General features: G+C 46.7%; 2 protein-coding genes across 6 annotated transcripts in view; both read right to left on the bottom strand.

Moving 5' to 3' along the window:
- Positions 1-11,402, bottom strand: part of LOC136757606 (glutathione S-transferase kappa 1) — a 28,055-nt gene extending 16,653 nt beyond the window's left edge. The window contains exons 1-4 of one of the 5 annotated variants that reach the window (XM_066712410.1): positions 11,128-11,402; positions 10,509-10,637; positions 4,507-4,588; positions 3,945-4,073 (exon numbers count right to left, since the gene is read on the bottom strand). In XM_066712410.1, the coding sequence (XP_066568507.1) occupies positions 3,945-4,073; positions 4,507-4,588; positions 10,509-10,580 (283 nt within the window). In that variant the 5' untranslated portion in view covers positions 10,581-10,637; positions 11,128-11,402. Of the gene's footprint in view, positions 1-3,944; positions 4,074-4,506; positions 4,589-10,508; positions 10,638-10,780; positions 10,898-11,039; positions 11,065-11,127 lie in introns of those variants that run through there. The other 4 variants (XM_066712408.1, XM_066712412.1, XM_066712409.1 and 1 more) reach the window with 4 other exon arrangements.
- Positions 11,403-11,518: 116 nt separating this feature from the next.
- On the bottom strand, positions 11,519-24,687 carry rap1gapl (RAP1 GTPase activating protein-like). The gene is made up of 19 exons (XM_066714554.1): positions 24,617-24,687; positions 24,305-24,337; positions 23,620-23,710; positions 22,795-22,830; positions 22,601-22,657; positions 22,322-22,519; positions 22,103-22,197; positions 21,652-21,730; positions 21,414-21,467; positions 21,104-21,187; positions 20,686-20,786; positions 19,817-19,946; positions 19,492-19,644; positions 18,688-18,759; positions 18,425-18,511; positions 12,721-12,861; positions 12,475-12,576; positions 12,308-12,342; positions 11,519-11,920 (listed from the first exon to the last, which is right to left on the bottom strand). Exons 1-19 carry the CDS (start codon positions 24,685-24,687, stop codon positions 11,812-11,814), a joined length of 1,728 nt encoding a protein of 575 aa, XP_066570651.1. The 3' UTR covers positions 11,519-11,811.
- Between the last annotated feature and the right edge of the window lie 888 nt (positions 24,688-25,575).

The following is a 25,575-nucleotide window of genomic DNA, read 5'->3' as shown; positions in this document are numbered from 1 at the left end:
GAGAGACAAAAAAATCCAGAAAAACGCATTTCAAAAAAGTTATAAATTGATTTACATGTTAATGAGGGAAATAAGTATTTGATCCCCTATCAATCAGCAAGATTTCTGGCTCCCGGGTGTCTTTTATACAGGTAACGAGCTGAGATTAGGAGACTCTCTTAAAGGGAGTGCTCCTAATCTCTGCTCGTTACCTGTATAAAGACACCTGTCCACAGAAGCAATCAATCAATCAGATTCCAAAATCTCCACCATGGCCAAGACCAAAGAGCTGTCCAAGGATATCATGGACAAGATTGTAGACCTACACAAGGCTGGAATGGGCTACAAGACCATCGCCAAGCAGCTTGGTGAGAAGGTGACAACAGTTGGTGCGATTATTCGCAAATGGAAGAAACACAAAATAACTGTCAGTCTCCCTCGGTCTGGGGCTCCATGCAAGATCTCACCTCGTGGAGTTTCAATGATCATGAGAACAGTGAGGAATCAAATGGACGGGGCCATGTACCGTCAAATCTTGGGTGAGAACCTCCTTCCCTCAGCCAGGGCATTGAAAATGGGTCGTGGATGGGTATTCCAGCATGACAATGACCCAAAACACACAGCCAAGGCAACAAAGGAGTGGCTCAAGAAGAAGCACATTAAGGTCCTGGAGTGGCCTAGCCAGTCTCCAGACCTTAATCCCATAGAAATCTGTGGAGGGAGCTGAAGGTTCGAGTTGCCAAACGTCAGCCTCGAAACCTTAATGACTTGGAGAGGATCTGCAAAGAGGAGTGGGACAAAATCCCTCCTGAGATGTGTGCAAACCTGGTGGCCAACTACAAGAAACGTCTGACCTCTGTGATTGCCAACAAGGGTTTTGCCACCAAGTACTAAGTCGAAGGGGTCAAATACTTATTTCCCTCATTAACATTAACTTTTTTGAAATGCGTTTTTTTGGATATTTTTGCTGTTATTCTGTCTCTCACTGTTAAAATACACCTACCATTAAAATTACAGACTGATCATTTCTTTCTCAGTGGGCAAACGTACAAAATCAGCAGGGGGTCAAATACTTTTTTCCCTCACTGTGTATATATATATATATATGAAATCAACTGTCACATATTCAGTTAGTTTAACTGTGGAGCCTCACGGTTTTCTGACCGTGTCAACCTGCGTTAATTCATTAAAATCAACTTGTAAATATGTATAATGATTACAATGAAATCGTGTAAATAGCCATAAATATTTGACCTGTGGAACCAGTGGAATAAATGTTTATTTGCATGATTTAATACAGAGTCTGTGTGGATAACAACAGGGTGATGCGTGTCAACCATCAACCCAAGCTAAACCTAAGAAAGCCGCTCCTACACCGTCTTTGAGACGCAATGCATTATGGGATTGCAAGGAGTTCTGGTGGCGTTTTTCTCCCTATCTAATGGAAAACCTGCCTCATTTCAGTCCAAGCTTTCTCTTTTAAAAACAATTGCATTTTGTAACACGATGCACCAGGATTGTATTAGAGACACCCCTTCTTAACACATACAAGTTATTACTTCAGAACTAACAGAAAGGCTTTCACCTGCCTGACAAGAACACTTGATCACCAAAGTGCTATCTGAATATTCATGAGCACAACAAGCCCGAGGCCTGGTTTGGTTGCGATAGATGGGTGACAAAACAGAGAGAGAGAGTAGTGTTGTCACTATACGAAAATGTTGGTTTCGGTACCAAGTCATGAATTTCGATACTCCAATGCCATTATTGTGCTTTATTTCAAACCTGGACAATGTTTCGGTGCTGCTGCTGCTGCAATCTTGAAGACTCTGTATAGGAAGTTGAAGAAAGTGTTTTGTGATTATTATATAATGTTTTATATTAATACTAGCATTAAAAGTAGTTTTGTATACAGACTGAGCAGATTCAATTTAGCAGGACAAGTAAAGGGTCAACAAGGTCGATTTGTTAGAAACTCCTGTCAGTAATGAAAGATCACACAGTGCCGAAATAGCCTACAGATGTCTGCTGAGAATTTGTTTATGACTTAATCGTTTCTCCAGATAGGCAGGAATTGTTTCTGTTAACGAGCGATTGACACTAGGTAAATGACGACCGTGGGATCGCATCTTCCTAGTGCACATCAAAGACGGACATCTGCTTTGGATCCATCACCTCTTCACGGGAGGACAGATCATAAAACGGACCCGGACCTGTATCTTCTGATTGGATGAACGGCCATAAGATGTTACGTCATTTTCCTATAAAGCTGCACTCATGTTTGTAAACATTAAGTCTCACTGAAGGAATTATTCCTGACGTGGGGCTTCCGAGCGGCTCGATTAAAGTTCTATTTGGTTTATCTCTGCGACTTCTCCACTTATTTCCCACACGGTTCTACACATCTCTAATCTCTAAAAGAACAAAATGAGTGGCTGAACAAAGTGCAAAGTGCAGAAATCGATCTGATTGGATGTCTTTTATTATTTTTATATTATTTTAGTTTTTATTTAAAAAAATTGAAATCATTTGTTACAGCTTTATTGTGCATCACAGATTCACATTATATCTGTTAAAATCATTGATATAATTATTTAATAAAGCATTGACACTGCTAAAGCGTCACTCTAGAATTCTTTATCTATGGTGCTGACAATGCTGTTCACACCTTCATTGTGTGATGAGTTGTCGTTCACCTCCGCTATCAAGGGGCAGCGTCCCTCTTGATCTCTGACCCGTCTCGTCTCACAGCCACAGCGCGCCTCCCGCAGGTGCTTCTCGGAGCTACGCTGGGCTGCTGCGATTGAGCACAGGTTTCTGCAGATGGGGCTCAGTAACGTCATGCAGAAACACGCCAAGAACGTGGGTCGCGTTCTTATATCGCAGTTTTCCACAGTTCTGCATAGGTCTGCACGGCTCCACCAATGGGATCGGTGGAATTCTGCAGATCTGCGCAGAACTGCAGAAATCTGCATGACACGAACGCGACTGAATTTCTGTGAACTGCGCATCACCAACGCGACCACTTCACTCTTGCTGCGCAGCTCATATCACACTCAGTCTTTGCTGTTACACGCCAACAGCCCAGAGACAGATGCCTGTTAACCACAGCAAATCAACATTCGCATAATACAAAAGTATTGAGTTTTCCAAAATGCTGGTTTTGTAACGTTTTCAAAACTCGAGTACCGCTGTACTTTTTCACTACCAGTACACCGTGCAACACGAGTTATTATTATTATTATTATTGTCACTTATATCAATTGATAAAATTACTAATACTAATGCCTTGGAAGTGATCGGTATTGTTTTTATTATTTACAAAGTAAAATTGACAGAATAAAACATACTTATATTTATTGTGTTGCCACAATTAAATACTGAACACCTTCGTGGCATTATTATTAATACTTTTACTACTACTTACAGTGATAATAATAATCCACAAGCTTTCTATTGTTTTTTTAATTGCTGCCAATCTCTGTCACTTGTGTTTCGGGAACAAACTCCACCTCCTAGATCGAGGCTCTGCCTTAGGCTTGCTGTGCTCATGAATAATTCATGAAGCCGCTACAAGACACAGCACTTCAGCTGTTGAAATAATAACTCGTATGTGTTAAGAAGGCGTGTCTGTAATACAATACAGGTGCATTGTGTTAAAACACGTACTTGTTTTCAAAAGAGAAAGCTCAGAATATTAAATGAGGCAGGTTTCCATTTTATTGATAGGGAGATGCAATCCCATAATGCACCGTTTCGGGTAAGACAAATGTTCCAAAGTTACATCTTGTTTAAATAGAGGATCTTTGTCAATAAAGAGAGAAAGATAAGGTACTACATTTCCATAAAGTACAACATTGCCGGGAGGTGCATTGTGAGTAATACAGTTCTTCCTTTGCTCTTGAAGTAAAATTAACAGACAGTGAGAGAGAGAAAGAGAAAGAAAGAGAGGGAAGAATACAGACCTTTCTCGAACATCACCTCGAAGGGGTTCTCAGGGTAGCTCAGGGGGACCCCAAAGTACCGAGACAGATGAGTCAGGTCTTTCGCAATGTAGGCAAACTTATTGGGCACGAGACCGGGGGGACTGTTCCCTACAGAAAGACGGAGAGGGACTACATTACCCAGCAACCCGAAAGACTCATGAGAAATGGGCGTGTCTCAGTTGTGTTAGAGGCTGTGATGTGAGAGGACCTGTAGAGTAATGAATGGAGCCGCAGCCTCAGAGTGAGTTTGTTCATGGGACTCAGGGAGACTGTGTTTGAGGCTCTGATGTGAGGGGTCTGTTCAGGGGTCTCAGGGAGTCTGTGTTCGAGGCTCTGATGTGAGGGGTCTGTAGGCACTGTCAGGAGGGGCCCCGTCTCAGTGTGGCCCTGGCTGCTGCTGCTACACTTTCCTCTGACAACTCATCGCCATATTTTCTCAACAGACTGGGACTGACTTACTGAGGAGTCTGCAGCGGTGAATAAAACCGCATGCTGTTTCCTCTCTTTTATTCATGGTTACAACAAATGACCTTTGACCTACCAGACTCTTTCATGACCCCTCCCAAAAAACTAGGGCGAAGCCTGAGGTCGATGTTCCAGACATTTCTATAGCGACAGAGAACCTGGAGAGGGAGAGGGAGGTGGAGAGAGAGACAAAAGAGAGAGAGAATGACTATACTCAGGGCTGTCTGGAGTGGAGCTATGGTAAATATTTCCAAAACCTTGACTCGAGACTGATCTGTAATACAAACAATACAAAATTCTGCTTTACGATAATTATGCAACAATTTCTTTACTGTGCAATTTATTTGCATATACTTTAACAAATAAACATATTTACATATATGGAGGACAACAGGACCCAAGTAAACAAGCGTGTCTTTCTGGCGTAATCAATGTGTTGCTGAGGTCAAGGGCATCTTATTTGATTGTAATTAATTGGTTTCTAGGGGTGTTGAGTGAAAAACATATCACACAATGAAAACAGAGAACATGAAGTCCAGGCTCTCTGCCGTAGGTTGCACTGGACGAGAGGTCGGTAGTGCGTGGGTCCAGAGCTCAAGTTGATCAAGGTGACTGCTAGAGGATGCACAATATCCAGAGGGTGCCGGTGTTATGACAAATCTGGCACCCTTTGGATACTGTGCATCCTCTAGCAATCACTTTGATTTCGCACATGCGCAGAAGGCTCTAAATTAATTTTGCGCATGCGCTCCAGGGGTGCCGTATTTCCATGTGGTCATGATCGTGCATTTGTTGTGGACTGAAGGAGTCAGTACAGAACTGCGGGAAGGTTACAGTTCTAAGGCAGACACGGGGATGCAAAACTGACAACCAAGTTCATATTAATCATAGCCAACTCCCCATCGCGTTTAATGTCTCAGTAGTGTCCTCACCTACCATCCTCCTGGGAGACTTCAACATCCACCTCTCCAACCCTTCCCACTGTGCCAGATTTCTTCCTCTCCTTCACTCCTTTAACTTCTCTCTCTCCCCGTCTCCCCCTACTCACAGGGCTGGCCGCCAGCTAGACCTCATCTTCTCGAGAGGCTGCTCCCCTTCAACACTCTCCGTGACACCCATGGACATCTTGGACCACCACTTCATTTCCTTCTCCCTTTCCCTTCCCTCCCTCCCCTCTCAACCCACTCCCTGTCACCTTCCGCCGTAATCTCCGCTCTGTCTCCCCCTCCACCCTTGCCTCCACTGCCCTCACCCTCTTGCCTTCCATTGACTGTTTTTCCCATCTATCTGTCAACTGTGCTACCTCCTCTTTGTTCTCCTCCCTCACCTCCTCCCTTGACTCTCTCTGTCCTCTCACATCTCGTCCTGCCTGTCCCTCCCCTCCTCAGCCTTGGCTCTCTGCTCCACCTCAGAGCCCTACACCCTCATCTCCCATCACACTGAAACCTCCCACCGACCAAGCTTCCTTTTCTTCATTCTCGCCTCTCTCAGATGCTGAAGTTTCTGCTCTCCTCCTACGTCACAAACCCACAACATGTGACCTGGACCTTCTCCCTTCTCGTCTCTTCCAAGCAACCGCTCCAGATCTTCTCCCCTTCATCTCCTCCCTCCTCAACTCCTCCCTCCTCTCTGGCTGTTTCCCCTCTCCATTTAAACAAGCTGCTGTCATCCCACTCCTCAAGAAACCAACCCTTGATGCCACCTCTCCTCAGAACTACCGCCCTGTCTCCCTACTTCCCTTCCTCTCCAAGACTCTCGAGCGGGCAGTCCACCGTCAGCTCTCGGACTTTCTGTCCCAACACTCAGTCCTTGATCCTCTGCAATCCGTCTTCCACACAGCTCACTCCACTGAGACGGCTCTCCTGGCTGTCACTGACTCCCTCAGCCATGCTTGGGCGGCCTCCCTCTCCTCAGTCCTCATCCTCCTTGAACTCTCTGCAGCATTTGACACCGTTAATCACTCCATCCTCCTCTCCTGCCTCGCTGACCTTGGAATCTCTGGGACTGCTCTCACCTGGTTCTCCTCCTACCTCAGCGACCGGTCCTACCAAGTGACATGTTGAGGCTCCTCATCCACCCCCCAACCTCTCCTCACAGGCATTCCCCAAGGCTCTGTCCTGGGCACGCTCCTGTTCTCTCTCTACACTCGCTCCCTGGGCCCCCTCATAACTTCTCATGGTTTCTCCTACCACTTCTACACTGATGATGCCCAGATCTTCCCGTCTTTTCCCTCTTCTGACCCTCTCATCCCCTCACGCATCTCTTCCTGCTTGTCTGCTATTTCTGCCTGGATGCACTCGCACCACCTCAAGCTCAACCTCTCCAAATCGGATCTCCTCTTTTTCCCCCACTCTTCCTCACCTTCTGCTGACCTCCCCATCTCGATCCCCTTGGAATCCACCACACTCTCTCCTTCTTCTTCCGCTAAAAATCTAGGAGTCACCCTCGATCCTGCGCTCTCCTACTCACAGCACATCACCACGCTGACGCGCACCTGCAGATTCTTCCTGAGCAACATACGCCGGATCCGTCCCTTCCTCACCGACTACTCGACTCAGCTACTCGTCCGGTCACTGGTCCTCTCCCGCCTGGACTACTGCAACTCCCTCCTGGCCGGCCTGCCTGCATCCACTACCCGCCGCTCCAGCTCATCCAGAACTCTGTGGCTCGTCTGGTCTTCTCTCTGCCCCGATTCGCACACGCTACTCCACTGCTCCGCTCCCTCCACTGGCTCCCGATACCGGCACGCATTCAGTTCAAGACACTGACCCTCACCTACCGCTGTCTCACCACACTGCACCAAGATACCTTCAGTCACTCGTCTCTCCATACATCCCCTCCAGACCACTGCGCTCCTCCAGTGCCAGAAGACTAACTCTGCCTCCTCTCCACTCCCCTTCCTCCAGAGCCGCTCCTTCTCATCCCTGAACCCTAAATGGTGGAACGACCTGCCCACCGAAGTAAAAACAGCAGAGTCCCTGACCTCATTCCGGCGCTTACTCAAGACGCATCTTTTCAGACAGTACTTGTAATATTAGTCCTCTATCCCTGCTAGATAGCACTTCACAGTTTTATTATGCTTCTCGCGTTCTTGATTGTTTCCTCCTTGCTCCCTTTCCCGTAGCCCTTGTCTGTAACCCCACATCTTGACAGCACTTAGCTTTCACCGTCCAGGATGTAGGAAGTCTCTTACTGTAGTTGTGTAAATTGGAAATTGGAATTTGTAAAATGTATTTTGAATTGCGGTTTTAGCCAAATTGAATTTGTAATGATTGATGCCTTGTACTTCACTGTATTTTTGCACTTTGTTTGCACTTATGTTGTAAGTCGCCCTGGATAAGGGCGTCTGCCAAGAAATAATAATAATAATAATAATAATAATACAACGTGTATTTTATGTTAATATGTCTAAAAGCTACGGTATCGCCATGCTGAGAGTGTACGAAATTTAAGTATAAAATTACTACATTACAGTAAGGTTTTCTGAACAGTAGTAGATTAAAAAGCACAAGCGCAGAAAAAACACTCCCACATGCACAGGTGGCACTTCTGTGCTCTGTAACGTTGACAGTGAGACAAATAGACAGAGACACAACGTACACAAACAGAATGAGACAGACAGACAGACACTGACACACACGCACACACACACAGATATACAGACAGACACTGACACACACACACAGATATAGACAGACACTGACACACACACACAGTCAGACAGACACTGACACACACACACACACAGTACAGACAGACACTGACACACACACACAGATATACAGACAGACACTGACACACACACACAGTCAGACAGACACTGACGCACACACACACAGTCAGACAGACACTGACACACACACACACACACAGTCAGACAGACACTGACACACACACACAGATATACAGACAGACACTGACACACACACACACACACAGTCAGACAGACACTGACACACAAACACAGATATACAGACAGACACTGACACACACACACAGATATACAGACAGACACTGACACACACACACAGATATACAGACAGACACTGACACACACACAGTCAGACAGACACTGACACACACACACACACAGATATACAGACAGACACTGACACACACACACACAGATATACAGACAGACACTGACACACACACACAGATATACAGACAGACACTGACACACACACAGATATAGACAGACACTGACACACACACACAGATATACAGACAGACACTGACACACATACACACACAGTCAGACAGACACTGACACACACACACACACAGTCAGACAGACACTGACACACACACACACACAGTCAGACAGACACTGACACACACACACACACAGATATACAGACAGACACTGACACACACACACACACAGTCAGACAGACACTGACACACACACACAGTCAGACAGACACTGACACACACACACACATAGATATACAGACAGACACTGACACACACACACACACAGTCAGACAGACACTGACACACACACAGATATACAGACAGACACTGACACTGACACACACACACAGTACAGACAGACACTGACACACACACACAGTCAGACAGACACTGACACACACACACACATAGATATACAGACAGACACTGACACACACACACACAGATATACAGACAGACACTGACACACACACACAGATATACAGACAGACACTGACACACACACACACAGATATACAGACAGACACTGACACACACACACACACACACAGATATACAGACAGACACTGACACACACACACACAGATATACAGACAGACACTGACACACACACACAGATATACAGACAGACACTGACACACACACAGATATACAGACAGACACTGACACACACACACACAGATATACAGACAGACACTGACACACACACACACAGATATACAGACAGACACTGACACACACACACAGATATACAGACAGACACTGACACACACACAGATATACAGACAGACACTGACACACACACACAGATATACAGACAGACACTGACACACATACACACACAGTCAGACAGACACTGACACACACACACACACAGTCAGACAGACACTGACACACACACACACACAGATATACAGACAGACACTGACACACACACACACACAGTCAGACAGACACTGACACACACACACAGTCAGACAGACACTGACACACACACACACATAGATATACAGACAGACACTGACACACACACACACACAGTCAGACAGACACTGACACACACACAGATATACAGACAGACACTGACACTGACACACACACACAGTACAGACAGACACTGACACACACACACAGTCAGACAGACACTGACACACACACACACATAGATATACAGACAGACACTGACACACACACACACAGATATACAGACAGACACTGACACACACACACAGATATACAGACAGACACTGACACACACACACACAGATATACAGACAGACACTGACACACACACACACACACACAGATATACAGACAGACACTGACACACACACACACAGATATACAGACAGACACTGACACACACACAGATATACAGACAGACACTGACACACACACACAGATATACAGACAGACACTGACACACACACAGATATACAGACAGACACTGACACACACACACAGATATACAGACAGACACTGACACACACACAGATATACAGACAGACACTGACACACACACACACAGATATACAGACAGACACTGACACACACACACACAGATATACAGACAGACACTGACACACACACACAGATATACAGACAGACACTGACACACACACACACAGATATACAGACAGACACTGACACACACACACACAGATATACAGACAGACACTGACACACACACACACAGATATACAGACAGACACTGACACACACACACACAGATATACAGACAGACACTGACACACACACACACACACAGTACAGACAGACACTGACACACACACACAGTCAGACAGACACTGACACACACACACACACAGATATACAGACAGACACTGACACACACACACACAGATATACAGACAGACACACCTCGAATGCCAGCCAGGAATATGGGGAGACGACATCGTAGAAGAACTGGATCACCTTCTTACTGCCCGCCATCTACACAACAAACACAGCTGTCACAACAACAATATCGACAGCGTGACAATAACACCACTGAACAACACAGCAAGCAAAGAAACAAACAATTAGGAAACTAAAAAAGACAACGATATTAAACCAGAGTATAAAACAACACAACTGTACAATTCAAGTTATTACTGGCACTGCAGTATACTGTCATATAGGGACAGACATACGTGTATGTGTATCAGTCTGTCTCCCGTTTGTGTTGTCTGACTCTCATATAATATGTAAGATTAAGTGCTATCGTGTAGAGCTACACGCGTCAAGGTCAGTGTCAGTGTCAGTGTCAGTGTCAGTCTCTCTCTCTCTCTCTCTCTCTCTCTCTCTCTCTCTCTCTCTCTCTCTCTCTCTCTCTCCTGAAGCTCAATGCCAGCGATCACACAGCGACTTTCATTGGTGCTGGTTTATGATTATATATTGTATTATTCTTGCCTTTATATGTAGACTACATAACCAGCTAACACACAACGTTGCCGCAACGTAAATCACTGGGTATTAACAGACATGTGTGTAAACATACCTCTTTCCACACGCGTCTTCGCCTACTGCCACCGCGAAACTGACGCCATCCTGGCTCAAACTGCTGCTCGGCGCCAGGCAGCTGCGAAGGCTGAGCGGTAGATCCAGAATGGCCGCCGGCGGGGCTTCGGTTTCCTGTCTCGTCTGTATCCTTTTGCGTCGCTGCGCCCGTGTTATTATTGTGCTTTTTATTTTGGGTTCCTTCTCATATATAACGACAGATCAGCGCCTTCTAGTGTTGACCTGACTCAATACTATTAGCATTTCTAAGAAGGCATATACATAGATACACAGATAGACAGGCAGATAAGTATGAACACGTCTGTTAATAATAACACAGTGACCCAGACAGACAGGCAGACGGACTGAATCAGTGACTCGGCACAGCAGCGCTCTGTTCAGTTGATATTTATTCTGCTTAGAGACGCAGAGACCCCACACAGCTGGACTGGGACACAGGCCTATTCCTACGGGACGGGAAGGGCAGGGCGGCGAGATCCACATTTCCCATGTGGCACTGGGGCAGAGTACACTAGCACTGACACGGCTGCAAGGGATGCTGGGAAAAGATGGGCGGTAAGGTGCCGGAGAGGATGCCATGGGCTGTCTGGAATCATGCCAACCAATCAGGATGCTCGTGTGTGTGTGTGTGTGTCAAGGTCAGTGTCAGTGTTTGCATGTCTCGCTACACTTCCTCGCCTGGGGCCACTTGACCTTTGACCTCCCCAAGCCCACTGCTGCTGCTCTCACTGGGCGGAGACTCACTGGCTCCAGGCTGCTGATTGGACGTTTCGCTGCAAAGGAAAGAGACAGTGATGTAGTACAGGTGTGGAGTACCACGGTCCCCAGTGCACAACACCTCCCCAGGCTGACTTCCTGTCCCATTGTTGTTGTGGTTTTTAAATAGTATCAGCGCTGCTCCCCCTGCTGGCTGCCTGACCCCAGCCCCTCTCTCTCTCTGTTAACTGCAGGTGGTGACAGTGTCTGAGTGACCTGTGTCTGGTTCTCTCAGCCGGCTCTCTGGTGCTTGTTGATGACATCACTGTTGCGGTGTTGTTAATGTGACGTTAATAACTTAAGTGCATCCTCTTCTACAGGTGTGTGAGGCTGGCGTCTGGTCAGTGGGTGTCCCGCTCAGATGCAGTGAGGGGGTGTGGTAATCATTACAGTGTCAGTCTTACCTTCCCACCTCCTTCTCTACTGCAACAGAAGACACCTAGAGAGAGTGTGAGAGAGAGAGAGAGAGAGAGAGAGAAGGAGTGAGGGAGTAGGGGAGAGAGTGTTATTTTGAGTTCCTACTGACTGGACAAAACAGTACACAATCACACACAGAGACACACACACTCACAGGGGTCTGAGCTCCTCTGTGCTTTTGAGGGGATGCCGCCCCTGCTGTCTTCCTGGGAGACCCCAAATTGTCAAAAGAGTGACTGCGCACCCTGATCGCTCTCTGAGAGGAAGAGAGGGAGAAAGAGCGTAGGCAGGTCAGTAAGCATAGAGAGCTACACACAACTGCACAATAAAAAACTAGCAGTTTCCAAATCCACCATATTTGTTTTTTTAAGCACAGATAATACAGACAGGATGTCAATACCTTAAAGTTCTCAATGAAGCCCCCCCCTCCACCTTCTCTTTCTGAAGGTGGGGTGGCAAGTGGTGCGGCTCCCAGCATGCACTGTGAGCGGGCATCCAACTCAGAACGCAAAGCTTCTAGCAAAGAGCAACGGGTACGAACCTAAGAGAGAGAGAGAGAGAGAGAGAGTGTGACTGGACACTACAGCACATTAACACTGACTGACTGGACACTACAGCACATTAACACTGACTGACTGACTGGACACTACAGCACATTAACACTGACTGACCGGACACAACAGCACATTAACACTGACTGACTGGACACTACAGTACATTAACACTGACTGACTGGACACTACAGTACATTAACACTGACTGACTGGACACTACAGCACATTAACACTGACTGACTGACTGGACACTACAGCACATTAACACTGACTGACTGACTGGACACTACAGCACATTAACACTGACTGACTGGACACTACAGTACATTAACACTGACTGGACACTACAGCACATTAACACTGACTGACTGGACACTACAGTACATTAACACTGACTGACTGACTGGACACTACAGCACATTAACACTGACTGACTGACTGGACACTACAGCACATTAACACTGACTGACTGGACACTACAGTACATTAACACTGACTGACTGAATGGACACAACAGCACATTAACACTGACTGACTGGACACTACAGTACATTAACACTGACTGACTGGACACTACAGTACATTAACACTGACTGACTGGACACTACAGCACATTAACACTGACTGACTGACTGGACACTACAGCACATTAACACTGACTGGACACTACAGCACATTAACACTGACTGACTGGACACTACAGTACATTAACACTGACTGACTGACTGGACACTACAGCACATTAACACTGACTGGACACTACAGCACATTAACACTGACTGACTGGACACTACAGCACATTAACACTGACTGACTGGACACTACAGTACATTAACACTGACTGGACACTACAGCACATTAACACTGACTGACTGGACACTACAGTACATTAACACTGACTGACTGACTGGACACTACAGCACATTAACACTGACTGACTGACTGGACACTACAGCACATTAACACTGACTGACTGGACACTACAGTACATTAACACTGACTGACTGACTGGACACTACAGTACATTAACAATGACTGACTGGACACTACAGTACATTAACACTGACTGACTGGACACTACAGCACATTAACATATATTACATCTCTCATATATTAAAGTGAGGCAGTAGGAAACAGAATTTGTTGAATTCATTAACATAATACTGTATGTGAATAATACTGTGTGACTTGAATCCGCCACACGGGTTAAACTTAATGTGTTCACGTATATTAACCAGAAGGTTTGATTTGTAATAGAAAAATAGCCTATAACATACTATGTAATGAGGTGCATTTAAATGATGTATTTCCACACTCAACTCATCAAAAATAACATTCACAAGTTTAATGTGAGCTAACCGGCTAGTTCCCTTTCAATTTGAAAGACAGCCAGGAAGAGGTTCTGAAAAACCGGCTAAGACCACTAAGCCTGCGGAGATCCTTCCCCTCCTTGATGATTACGTGGATATTGTACAATCCACGTGGAACCAGCCGGCATCTGCTCCTACGACCTCTAGGCAGGCGGATGCCATGTACGCAACCTTGTGGGGTGGAAAAGAAGGGACTGGGATCTTTCCTATCGATAGGAGACTCTGTGTCCAGGCTGGTTAAGGTGAACGCCATATTAGGCAAAGATCCGCTTTGCCCTAATAAACAATGCAGAACAACGGACGTTATGCTGAAGAAACGTATTCTGTGGAAACTTCAGCGTCCAAATATGCTGATCTCCAACAGGCTAGACGGCAGCCACAGCAGCACCTATGGGGATCCCAGCAACCCGTCAGGCCGTGGCAGAGGCAGGGGAAGCCTCAATCCAGGCCGCAGCAGTCTAGTGGCTGGCAGCCTGAACAGCGCTGCAGAAGCCAGATGCAGGCGAGGGGGAAAAACAGGTTATCCAGCTGGAAGCCTAAGGCGAAGCCGCAGGATCATCCCCAAAGGGACGTGGCCGCCATCGCCAACCCCACCCCCCCACCAGCAGACCAACCAGACTCGACCAATGGCAAGTCTGTACCCAGGACTCCTGGGTGCGAACAACGATGACCCACGGATACACCCTCCAATTCCACTCTGCCCCCCCCCCCCTTCAGAGGGGTGCCGCCCACTACTGTCAGATGTCCTGAAAGGGATCAAGCTCTCTCTCAGGAGATCACTGTGATGCGGGAGAAACGAGCGACACGACTAGTTGCTGATGAAGACTCTCGAGAAGGCTTCTACTCGGGGTACTTCCTGGTGCCAAAGAAGGACGGAGGCTTCCGGCCCATCCTCGATCTGAGGGGCCTCAACATGTTTCTGAAGAAAAGACACTTCCGCATATTGACGGTGCAGCATATCCTCCAGTTCATCCAACCAGGCGACTGGTTCACGTCGATAGACCACAGGGAAGCCTACTTCCACATCCCCATCCTCCCACCGCATAGGAAATATCTAAGCTTTGCCTTTCAGGCATATGAGTTCAGTGTGCTGCCATTCGGTGTCTCACTGGCTCCCTGCACATTCTCAAAGTGCATGGACGCAGCCTTGGCCCCCCTCAGGACAAAGGGGATAAGGATCCTGAACTACCTGCACGAATGCCTGGTGTGTGCAGACTCCAGGCTTCAGGAAGAGGAACATACAGTGGACATCATATGTCACGTGACTGCACTGGGTCTCGCAGTTCACATAGAGAAAAGCTCCCTCGATCTTAAACAGATGGTGGGCTTCTTGGGAATGAAGCTGGACTCTCAAAAAATGCTTGCCTACCTGTCCAGAGACAGAATCGAGTAATTGGAGAAATGCTTGGAGTCATTCAGAATGGCATCAACTCTCCGGCTGGTCAAATTTCAAAAACTGTTGGGGCTGATGGCAGCCACCTCGAATATTCTCCCTCTGGGCCTGCTGCACATGTGCCCACTGCAACGCTGGGTAAACGCCCACAAGCTACACCCACAAACACTGCCCACTGACAGTGACCACGGCCAGGAAACCAGGAACAATCTGCGCCTCGGCTCCCCCCTCGGATGCACCTGCAGACAGGAAGTCATCACCACAGACGCCTCCGGAACAGGCTGGGGCGCTGTATGGAATGGAAGGGGGGTTCAATGAGTGTGGAGCAGCCTCTGGTCAGCCGCACACATCAACGTACAGGAGCTGCAAGCGGTCCGACTGGCGCTGCGCCACTTTCGCCACAGTCTGACAGACAGACATGTGCTGGTTCGGATGGACAACATGTCGGTGGTGGCTTATATCAATGACCAGGGGGGGCCTACACTCCCCCAGACTACATCGTGTTCTGTGCAGACTTCTCCCGTGGGCGCAAGACAATCTCCGCTCCATACAGGCGATACACCTGCCGGGCGTGTCCAATACAGCGGCGGACATTCTCTCCAGGGCAGGTCTGGACAGCTCAGAGTGCAGACTGAATCCTCAGGTGGTGGAGCAGATCTGGAGGGAGCTGGGACAAGCTCGGGTCGACCTCTTTGCTACACAGGCGATGACCGACTATCCTCTGTGGTTCTCCTTGGAGATGGGAGGCAGCCCCCTGGGCGTGGACGCTTTTGCTCACCGATGGCCACAGGAACTGCTGTATGCCTTCCCCCCACTGCCACTTCTTCCACTGACACTAGAGAGGATTCGCCAGGAAGGAGCTCAAGTTCTCATGATTGCCCTCCGGTGGCCAAGACAATTGTGGTTCACAACACTGGCACAGATAATCAGCGTGGATCTATGGCAGATTTACTGAGCCAGGGACTGTTTTGGCACCCCAACCCAGCACAGCTGGGCTTGGCCCCTGAAAGGCATCGTCTGATGTCTCTGGGGCTGCCTGTTAATGTCGTGGAAATGCTGCAGTCGGCCAGGGCCCCCTCCACCAGGGCCTAGTATACTTACAAGTGGTCAGTTTTTCAGAACTGGTGTATAGAGAGGCTTCCGGATCCCGTGTTGTTCCCCATATCGACAATCCTGTGCTTCCTGCAACAGCTGCTTGAAGATGGGAAATCTGCATCCACGCTGAATGTTTATCTGGCTGCCATTTCGGCATGTCACAATAAAATGGACAATGTCTCTCCAGGAGTGCATTTCCTGGCGATCCAGTTTATGAAGGGTGCGAGACGCTTGAGACCACCGATAAAGGACACAATTCCAGCTCCCTTTGAGCCCATCTCCACAACGGAGCTCCGCTTCCTCTTGCTCAAGGTAGCTTTTCTTGTAGTGATGACATCAGCAAGGAGAATTAGTGAAATTCACGCCTTGTCTGTGGATAAAGCCTGTCTGATCTTCTCGGGAAGCAATGACAGAGTTACTCTCAGGATGAACCCGGCCTTCCTGCCCAAGGTTGTGTCGGCGTTGCACATAAACCAGCCTGTTGTCCTGGAGCCTTTCCATCCCCCTCCACACAAATCGGATGAGGACCGCAGACTACACACACTCTGCCCTATCTGGGCTTTGAGGTGCTATATGCGGAGGACTGCACAGAGCCGCAAATCCGACCAGCTGTTTGTCTGTTACGGTTCCACCACCAGAGGGTGGGCAGTTTCAAAACAGCGACTGGCGCACTGGGTGGGGAAGTGATCCGGCTCACCTATTAGACTGCTAATGTTCCCATGCCTGAACACATTTTGGCGCACTCAACGAGGGGACAAGCCACGTCGTGGGCTCTTTTTCACGGTGCCACACTAGAAGAACTGTGCAATGCTGCGACCTGGTCTGGCCAACAGACCTTCACAAGGTTCTACGGCCTCAACGTGGCGGACCGGCTGCAGTCAAGCCTGGGCTCCCAGGTACTTCAAACTGCTAGCCCTCATGCGCCGTGAGGCTCTGCTATCCTTGTCATTGTGGGTTTAGACTTAGTGAGGTGTCCGGACTCGCATCAGCTCTGGTATAGTCTTCCCATTCGGTAATGGCTGTCTTTCAATTTGAAAGGGAACAATGGGTTATTATCATAACCCCGGTTCCCTGAAAAAGAAAGAAAGCCATTACTCTTCAGGTGTCACTCGACCAGACGACCTTCCTGATGAAGAAATGGCAGAGAGCTGCGTCAGGAGGAGACTTTTTACAGATGCCGGGGGTGGGTCTCCCTCCTGCCAGCAGGGCCCCTATTGGGCAGCTTTGGTACATAGTTTCACTGATTGACAGGTCAGAAGGCTCTTCCCATTTGGTAATGGCTGTCTTTGTTTTTCAGGGAACCGGGGTTATAATAATAACCTATCGTTACATGTCATCATATGCACTCCGAGGCAAGAAAGTTAATGTGTTAGCTTGTCTTACCAAAGCTAATGTCTTACCAAAGCAAATGCTTTTAAATAATAATAATAATAAATAAATAAGTGAGTTTCATGTAATGTGCATCTTTATCGTAATTGTATGTCATATTTCGTTATTTCATTATATTAAACAAATATTGTCAAATTACGTACATCACTGGCAACTGACATTCAGCTCAACATGCCATTTGATCTGACACGAGGAAGATAGTTTTTCTCCCTCCTCCTTGAAGCGGTTACAAATAAATGAAGAAGGTGATTGACTGCATAAAAAATGACTGACAGGTATCTTCTGCACTCTACTCATACTCACCTCCAGTCTCTGAAATCTCTGCGCTCTGTAGCAGCTGACCTCTGCGTTGATCAGTTTAGTCAAGAGAAACTCTCTGAACTGAGAGAGCTGGGGGGTGGGGGAGAGAGACATGTAAGAGAGGGAAGGGGAGGGGCTCAGTCTATGTGTTTATTATTATTATTATTATTATTATTATTATTATTATTATTATTATTATTAATAATAATAATAATAATAATAATAATAATAATAATAATAATAATAATAATATTATAACAACTTGCCTCTGTGAAAATGGGCGGGTCTGGAAGGGTGGGGCCAAAGGGGGGCACATCCTCTCGTGCTGTGATTGACACCTGTTGGAGACAGAGGGCATTTGGGGAAATTGAGTCCCCCGTCTCTCCTCTCCCATCTCCCCACCCACCGTTCCTCCCTTACCTTCTCCTCCCCTCCCTTCTCCTATCCCTCCATCCCTCTCTCCCCTCCCTACCCATGTCCACTTTCTCTACCTCCTCTCTTTTCTCTGTCCCCATATTCCAGGTCTGAAGGGAATGTCCTACTGAGAGACTGAGGACCTGAACCTTTTCACCCTGGAACAGAGGAGACTACGTGGGGACTTGATCCAAGTCTTCAAAATCATGAAAGGCATCGACCACATCAAACCAGAGGAGCTTTTCCGGATCAGCAGGGACACACGCACCCGGGACACAAATGGAAATTGGGCTTCAAGGCATTCAAGACAGAAAACAGGAGACACTTCTTCACACAGAGAGTAGTCACAATCTGAACAAACTCCCTCAAAAACAGACTGGATAGGATCCTTGATCACTTAGTTATTAATGGACACCAAACAAGCACGATGGGGCGAATGGGCTCCTCTTGTTTGGACACTTTCTTATGTTCTTATGTTCCATCCCATCCCTCTCTCTCCCTTTCTATCCATGCCTCTCTCTATCTCCATGTCTTTCACTCACCTTGTACCCACAGTCTCTCTCTCCTCTCTTTTCCTCCCCTTTCCCTCTCTCACAAGGAAAACTCCCTCTGTTTCTACCTCTCTCTCTCTCTCTCTCTCTCTCTCACTCACTCACCTGGTATGCTCCCTCTCTCTCTCCCTCCACTCTCCTCACCACGATGAATGTGTGCAGGAAGTGGGAGCTGATGATGTCAGGTAGGAAGGGGGTGTGACCAGCCTGGTAGACCAATGAGACGATGTCATTCCCGATGTGCCTCTTTCTTTGTAGCTGAGCAAGGGGGGGGGGGGGAGGGGGGAGAGAGAGAGAGAAATTATTCTTAATACAGATAGAATGATTGAAACTGACAAATTCACACGCAAACTGACAAACACAAACACATTCACAAAGACACATAAGCACACAGAGACATGCACACACACGCTCATTCACACACACACACCTGTTGGCAGTCTCCCTCAGTGAACGGCAGTTTTGTTGCCACATGAAACATCAGCTGTTTTCCCCGAAAGGTAGTAAAAACAGACTCACTTCCTGTCTGACCGTGAGTCACATCAAGACCGCCTCGAAACCTGAGAAAGACAGACAGACACAGTAATATAAGAGGCTGAGAACTACAGCACCAGGACTGTTTGACAGTAGTCTTCTATGGGAGTGGAGAATCAAGGTATCATGGGAAATGTAGTTTATTAAAGAACAAGAGAGCCTGTGGTCACATATACTGTTACAGGTTGTCCTGGGAGAGATTAACTAATGTTATAGGCAGCTATAGAGCATAAAGCTCCAATGGGAATTTTTGTTCATAATACAGAAACATAGTCTAGACACAGACCCCACAGACACTCCTGACACACAGACCCTAATACAGACCCCACAGACACTCCTGACCCAGAGACACACAGACCCTAATACAGACCCCACAGACACTCCTGACACACAGACCCTAATACAGACCCCACAGACACTCCTGACACACAGACCCTAATACAGACCCCACAGACACTCCTGACACACAGACCCTTATACAAACCCCACAGACACTCCTGACACACTGACCCTAATACAGACCCCACAGACACTCCTGACACAGAGACACACAGACCCTAATACAGACCCCACAGACACTCCTGACACACAGACCCTAATACAGACCCCACAGACACTCCTGACACACAGACCCTAATACAGACCCCACAGACACTCCTGACACAGAGACACACAGACCCTAATACAGACCCCACAGACACTCCTGACACAGAGACACAGACCCTAATACAGACACTCCTGACACACAGAGAACAATTTTGTTACCCTGTAAATCCAGCAAGATTCACATTCTCTCCTAAAATTGATAAAAAATCCAGAAAATCTTTAGTTTCTTCACAGTTTCCCAAGATTTCCTCTTCAGTCAGCTGAAAGACAGACAATGAAATGGACAGGCATATATATATAGAGAGAAAGTGAGAGACAGAGAGATACAGGTAGTAGGTGTATATTGAATCTTTCTACAGTTCAATACATTTAGTGTGAAGTAGTGTAGTCCAGTGTAGTGTAGTGCAGTGAACTTGGTTAGTATATTGTATTATAGTATATACCTAATTGTAATTGTAGTGTAGTGCCCTGTATAGCACAGTACAGTACAGTGTCGTATTCTACAGGTAACTGCCATACAGTACAGCAGATCAGTACAGAACTCCTCTGGGAGTATCTGGAGCAGTGAGGACCCTACCTGTCCATCCCTCTGAAGCAGAACGCCAAACTTAAAAGTGTCAGAGAGTCTGTGCTCATCAAATGCTGAGATCAACTGAGGTGCCTGAGAAAGAGAAAAAGAGAGAGAGAGAGAGAGAGAAAATGTTAATACAGATATATTTACTTACTGACTGGACACTACAGCACATTAACACTGACTAACTGACTGGACACTACAGTACATTAACACTGACTGACTGACTGGACACTACAGCACATTAACACTGACTGACTGACTGGACACTACAGTACACTGAGACAGAGAGAAAGAGAGAGAGAGAGAGAGTCACCTTTGGGTAGCTGACTGGCTCAAACCTGGACACTGTCACTGAGTCACACAGCATCTACAACAACACAACACAGAATCAGTTTCAAAATCACTGTCAATGTCACAGTCAGAGTCGGAGGCGGGGTCTGGATTTGATTGCTGCTGTTATTAATATAACTTCTGTCTGCACCCATGTTAGTCCTCAGTAAGAGTAAGGATGAATAGATGATGGAGGGAGAGAAGGAGCAAGGGATGAGGACCTTGGCCAGCTGCACGGCACTGGGGAACTCCGGGAAGAGAGAGAGAGGGATGACATCGTGGAGACTGCCCTCCTTCATCCTGAGAGGGAGAGAGAGGTGGAAGGGTTGATACAGCTGACAGACTGAGGGACGATCACACTACATCTCCCAGATTGAGACACTCTCTTTGCACAGTAATTGTACCTGAGTTGTGAATCATGCCTTTACTGATTAAGAAACTGTTGCCTGCAAGCTACAGTACTGAACAGGGACAGGAAGACTGCATTTCCCAGGAACCCTTGCAGCAACAAGCAAGCCAATCTCACAGTGATGCATTGTGGATAATGTAATATGCCTCTGACTTCTTTGAGGCATACTAGGGCAAATGTTATAACTACTAATTAATAATAATAATAATAATAATAATAATAATAATAATAATAATAATAATAATAACAGTAATAACCCTGACCTCAGAATGACCCGCACGCTCTCCTCGCCCTCCATTCGCACAGAAAGAACAAGGGATCCCAGGGAGGAGTCCACTGCAGTGAACGAGTGATGATACTGAGAGGGGGGGCGGAGGGAGAGAGGGAGATACAACACCTATTACAATTGTTAATCAACAGCAACAACAGCAACATGTGCAATAGCAGCAGTAGCAGTTGTAGTAGCAGTAGAGTTGACTGACTGTGTGAATGAAGTTCTCTCTGTACAGGGCTGCACTGGAGTCTCTGTCCATGATGCCATCGGCGCCGGGCTGAACCACTGCCTGTGGGGATGGGGGGTCCTTGGGCTCTCCCCCCTCGCAGCGCAGTGGTGGGTCAATCCAGTAGCCTCCAGACTTGGGGGGGAGTATGAGAGGCAGAGCGCCCCCTAGAGTGAGAAACTGAGAGAAAGAGAGGTACACTAATATACAAACTGATAGACTGACACACCGCCTGACACACTGACACACTGGATGACTGACAGACAGAACCTTCAGAGGGGGCGGGAACTCGCAGCGCTGCTCGTCCAATCGGCTGCCCTGATTAGAGAAGAGAAAAACAGATTGGTTTAGAGAAAATGATGGACAGATATGCAGATATTGGCAAACAGAGAAAGAGAGACAGAGGGGAGAGGGAGGGAATGAGAGAGAGAGGGTGAGAGCAAAGAAGAGCTCACCTGTAATTTTGCGATGATTTCAAAAAGATCGGCAGCCTGAAAGAGATAAAATCATTGAATTTTAGGAATTAATTGAAGAACTGACTGACTGGACACTACAGCACATTAACACTGACTGACTGACTGGACACTACAGCACATTAACACTGACTGACTGACTGGACACTACAGTACATTAACACTGACTGACTGGACACTACAGCACATTAACACTGACTGACTGGACACTACAGCACATTAACACTGACTGACTGACTGGACACTACAGCACATTAACACTGACTGACTGACTGGACACTACAGCACATTAACACTGACTGACTGGACACTACAGCACATTAACACTGACTGACTGACTGGACACTACAGCACATTAACACTGACTGACTGGACACTACAGTACATTAACACTGACTGACTGGACACTACAGCACATTAACACTGACTGACTGACTGGACACTAAAGCACATTAACACTGACTGACTGACTAGACACTACAGCACATTAACACTGACTGACTGGACACTACAGCACATTAACACTGACTGACTGGACACTACAGTACATTAACACTGACTGACTGGACACTACAGCACATTAACACTGACTGACTGACTGGACACTACAGCACATTAACACTGACTGACTGGACACTACAGCACATTAACACTGACTGACTGACTGGTCACTACAGCACATTAACACTGACTGACTGACTGGACACTACAGCACATTAACACTGACTGACTGGACACTACAGCACATTAACACTGACTGACTGGACACCAGTGGTCAGTGTGGTGGACACTGCAGTGGTGACTCACCCGCTGAGTCATGGTGCTGGCCAGTGGTGGAGAGCTGCTGGGAGGAGAGTCCAGGATGTCCGTTAGACTGTGTCCAGCAGTGTCTGGCCGACTGACAACACAACACAGTTAAACACAGTAATGAAACAAGCAAAGTAAAAAGTACTGAAAACACACTGTGAATAAAGCCACAATACAGGCACAATCACATTAGAGCCCTACAAATCAACTGATATACATTATAAACACAAACCACAGACAGAATAATCTGCTAATACACATTATAATCACATTATAGAGCCCTCAGAATCTGCTAATACATGTTATAAACACGCATTAGAGTCCTAATAATCTGCTAATACACAATATAAACAGTCCAGTCTCACAGTCTCAGTCTCAGTGCAGTAAAGTCACACTGCTGACCGACTGCCACAGAACACCTGTTTACACAGTGCAGTGACATTAGTGATATCTGTTATGTAATGCAATATCTGTACACAGTTAAGGCAATGTAGGAACAGTTGTAATGCATTGGTAATACACTGTATCCACTGTTAATGTAGTGTTAATATATTGGCAATATAATGTATTAACAGTAGTAATATATTGGTAATATAATGTATATACAATATAATTGTATAATATTACAATATGAATACACTGTTAGGATACTGTTTGTACACTGTTAGTACCAGAGTTTGCTCACCAGCTGACTTCATTACAGGAGAACTTGTCGACCCTGCAAGGAACACACCAACCCAGTTAGTCTGGACTCGTGAGTGTTTAATCAAACTTGCTAACTCGGAGAGACCTATTCAGTGTATCAGTCAGTGTGTCAGTTAGTCAGTCAGTGTGTCGGTCAGTCAGTCAGTCAGTGTGTCAGTCAGTCATTGTGTTAGTTCTCACAGAGAGAGATTACATATTCACACCCTTCAACCAGCTATTGAACTACTGTCAATTAAAACCTGTTTATTCATTTAATGAAATAGATGATAGATGATAGTTAATGAAGACTCACCCTCCGTACGCTCCAAACGTGAAACTCCTCTTCCGAGAGAAAAACGTATCCTTCGGATTCCCTCCCTCCATTTCCCTCCTCCTCTCTCTCCCTTCCTCTGCCTGTCACTCAGTCAGTGTTAATGTACTGTAGTGTCCAGTCAGTCAGTCAGTGTTAATGTGCTGTAGTGTCCAGTCAGTCAGTCAGTGTTAATGTGCTGTAGTGTCCAGTCAGTCAGTGTTAATGTGCTGTAGTGTCCAGTCAGTCAGTCAGTGTTAATGTGCTGTAGTGTCCAGTCAGTCAGTCAGTGTTAATGTACTGTAGTGTCCAGTCAGTCAGTGTTAATGTGCTGTAGTGTCCAGTCAGTCAGTCAGTCAGTGTTAATGTGCTGTAGTGTCCAGTCAGTCAGTCAGTCAGTGTTAATGTACTGTAGTGTCCAGTCAGTCAGTGTTAATGTGCTGTAGTGTCCAGTCAGTCAGTCAGTGTTAATGTGCTGTAGTGTCCAGTCAGTCAGTCAGTGTTAATGTGCTGTAGTGTCCAGTCAGTCAGTCAGTGTTAATGTGTCTTTACACATTGCTCTTTTCCTCTCTCTCTCTCTCTCTCTCTCTCTCTCTCTCTCTCTCTCTCTCTCTCTCTGCCCCCTGCCCCCTGCCTCTCTCTCTCTTTTAATCTCTCTCAACTTCCTCTCCCCCTTTGTGATGAGGTTGGAACGGGCAGAGTGAGAAAGACACACACCGAGACACCGATACACACACACACAATAAAACACATACACTGACACACCAATACCCATAAACAGACACACATACATGCACTGATATACACATACACCAATACACACACACACACACACTCATACACCCACAAACTCTCTGATATACATACACACAGACAATCAGTGTCTCAGTGTGTAAGTCAGTGTGTCATTCAGTCAATCAGTGAATCAGTGTGTCAGTGTGTCAGTCAGTGTATGAGTGTGT

The sequence above is a fragment of the Amia ocellicauda genome, chromosome 1 (assembly GCF_036373705.1).
Source record: "Amia ocellicauda isolate fAmiCal2 chromosome 1, fAmiCal2.hap1, whole genome shotgun sequence".
NCBI classification, from domain to species: Eukaryota; Metazoa; Chordata; class Actinopteri; order Amiiformes; family Amiidae; genus Amia; species Amia ocellicauda.
The sequence above is the reverse complement of the archived record's forward strand: the minus strand, read 5'-3'. Positions and strand labels throughout refer to the sequence as shown.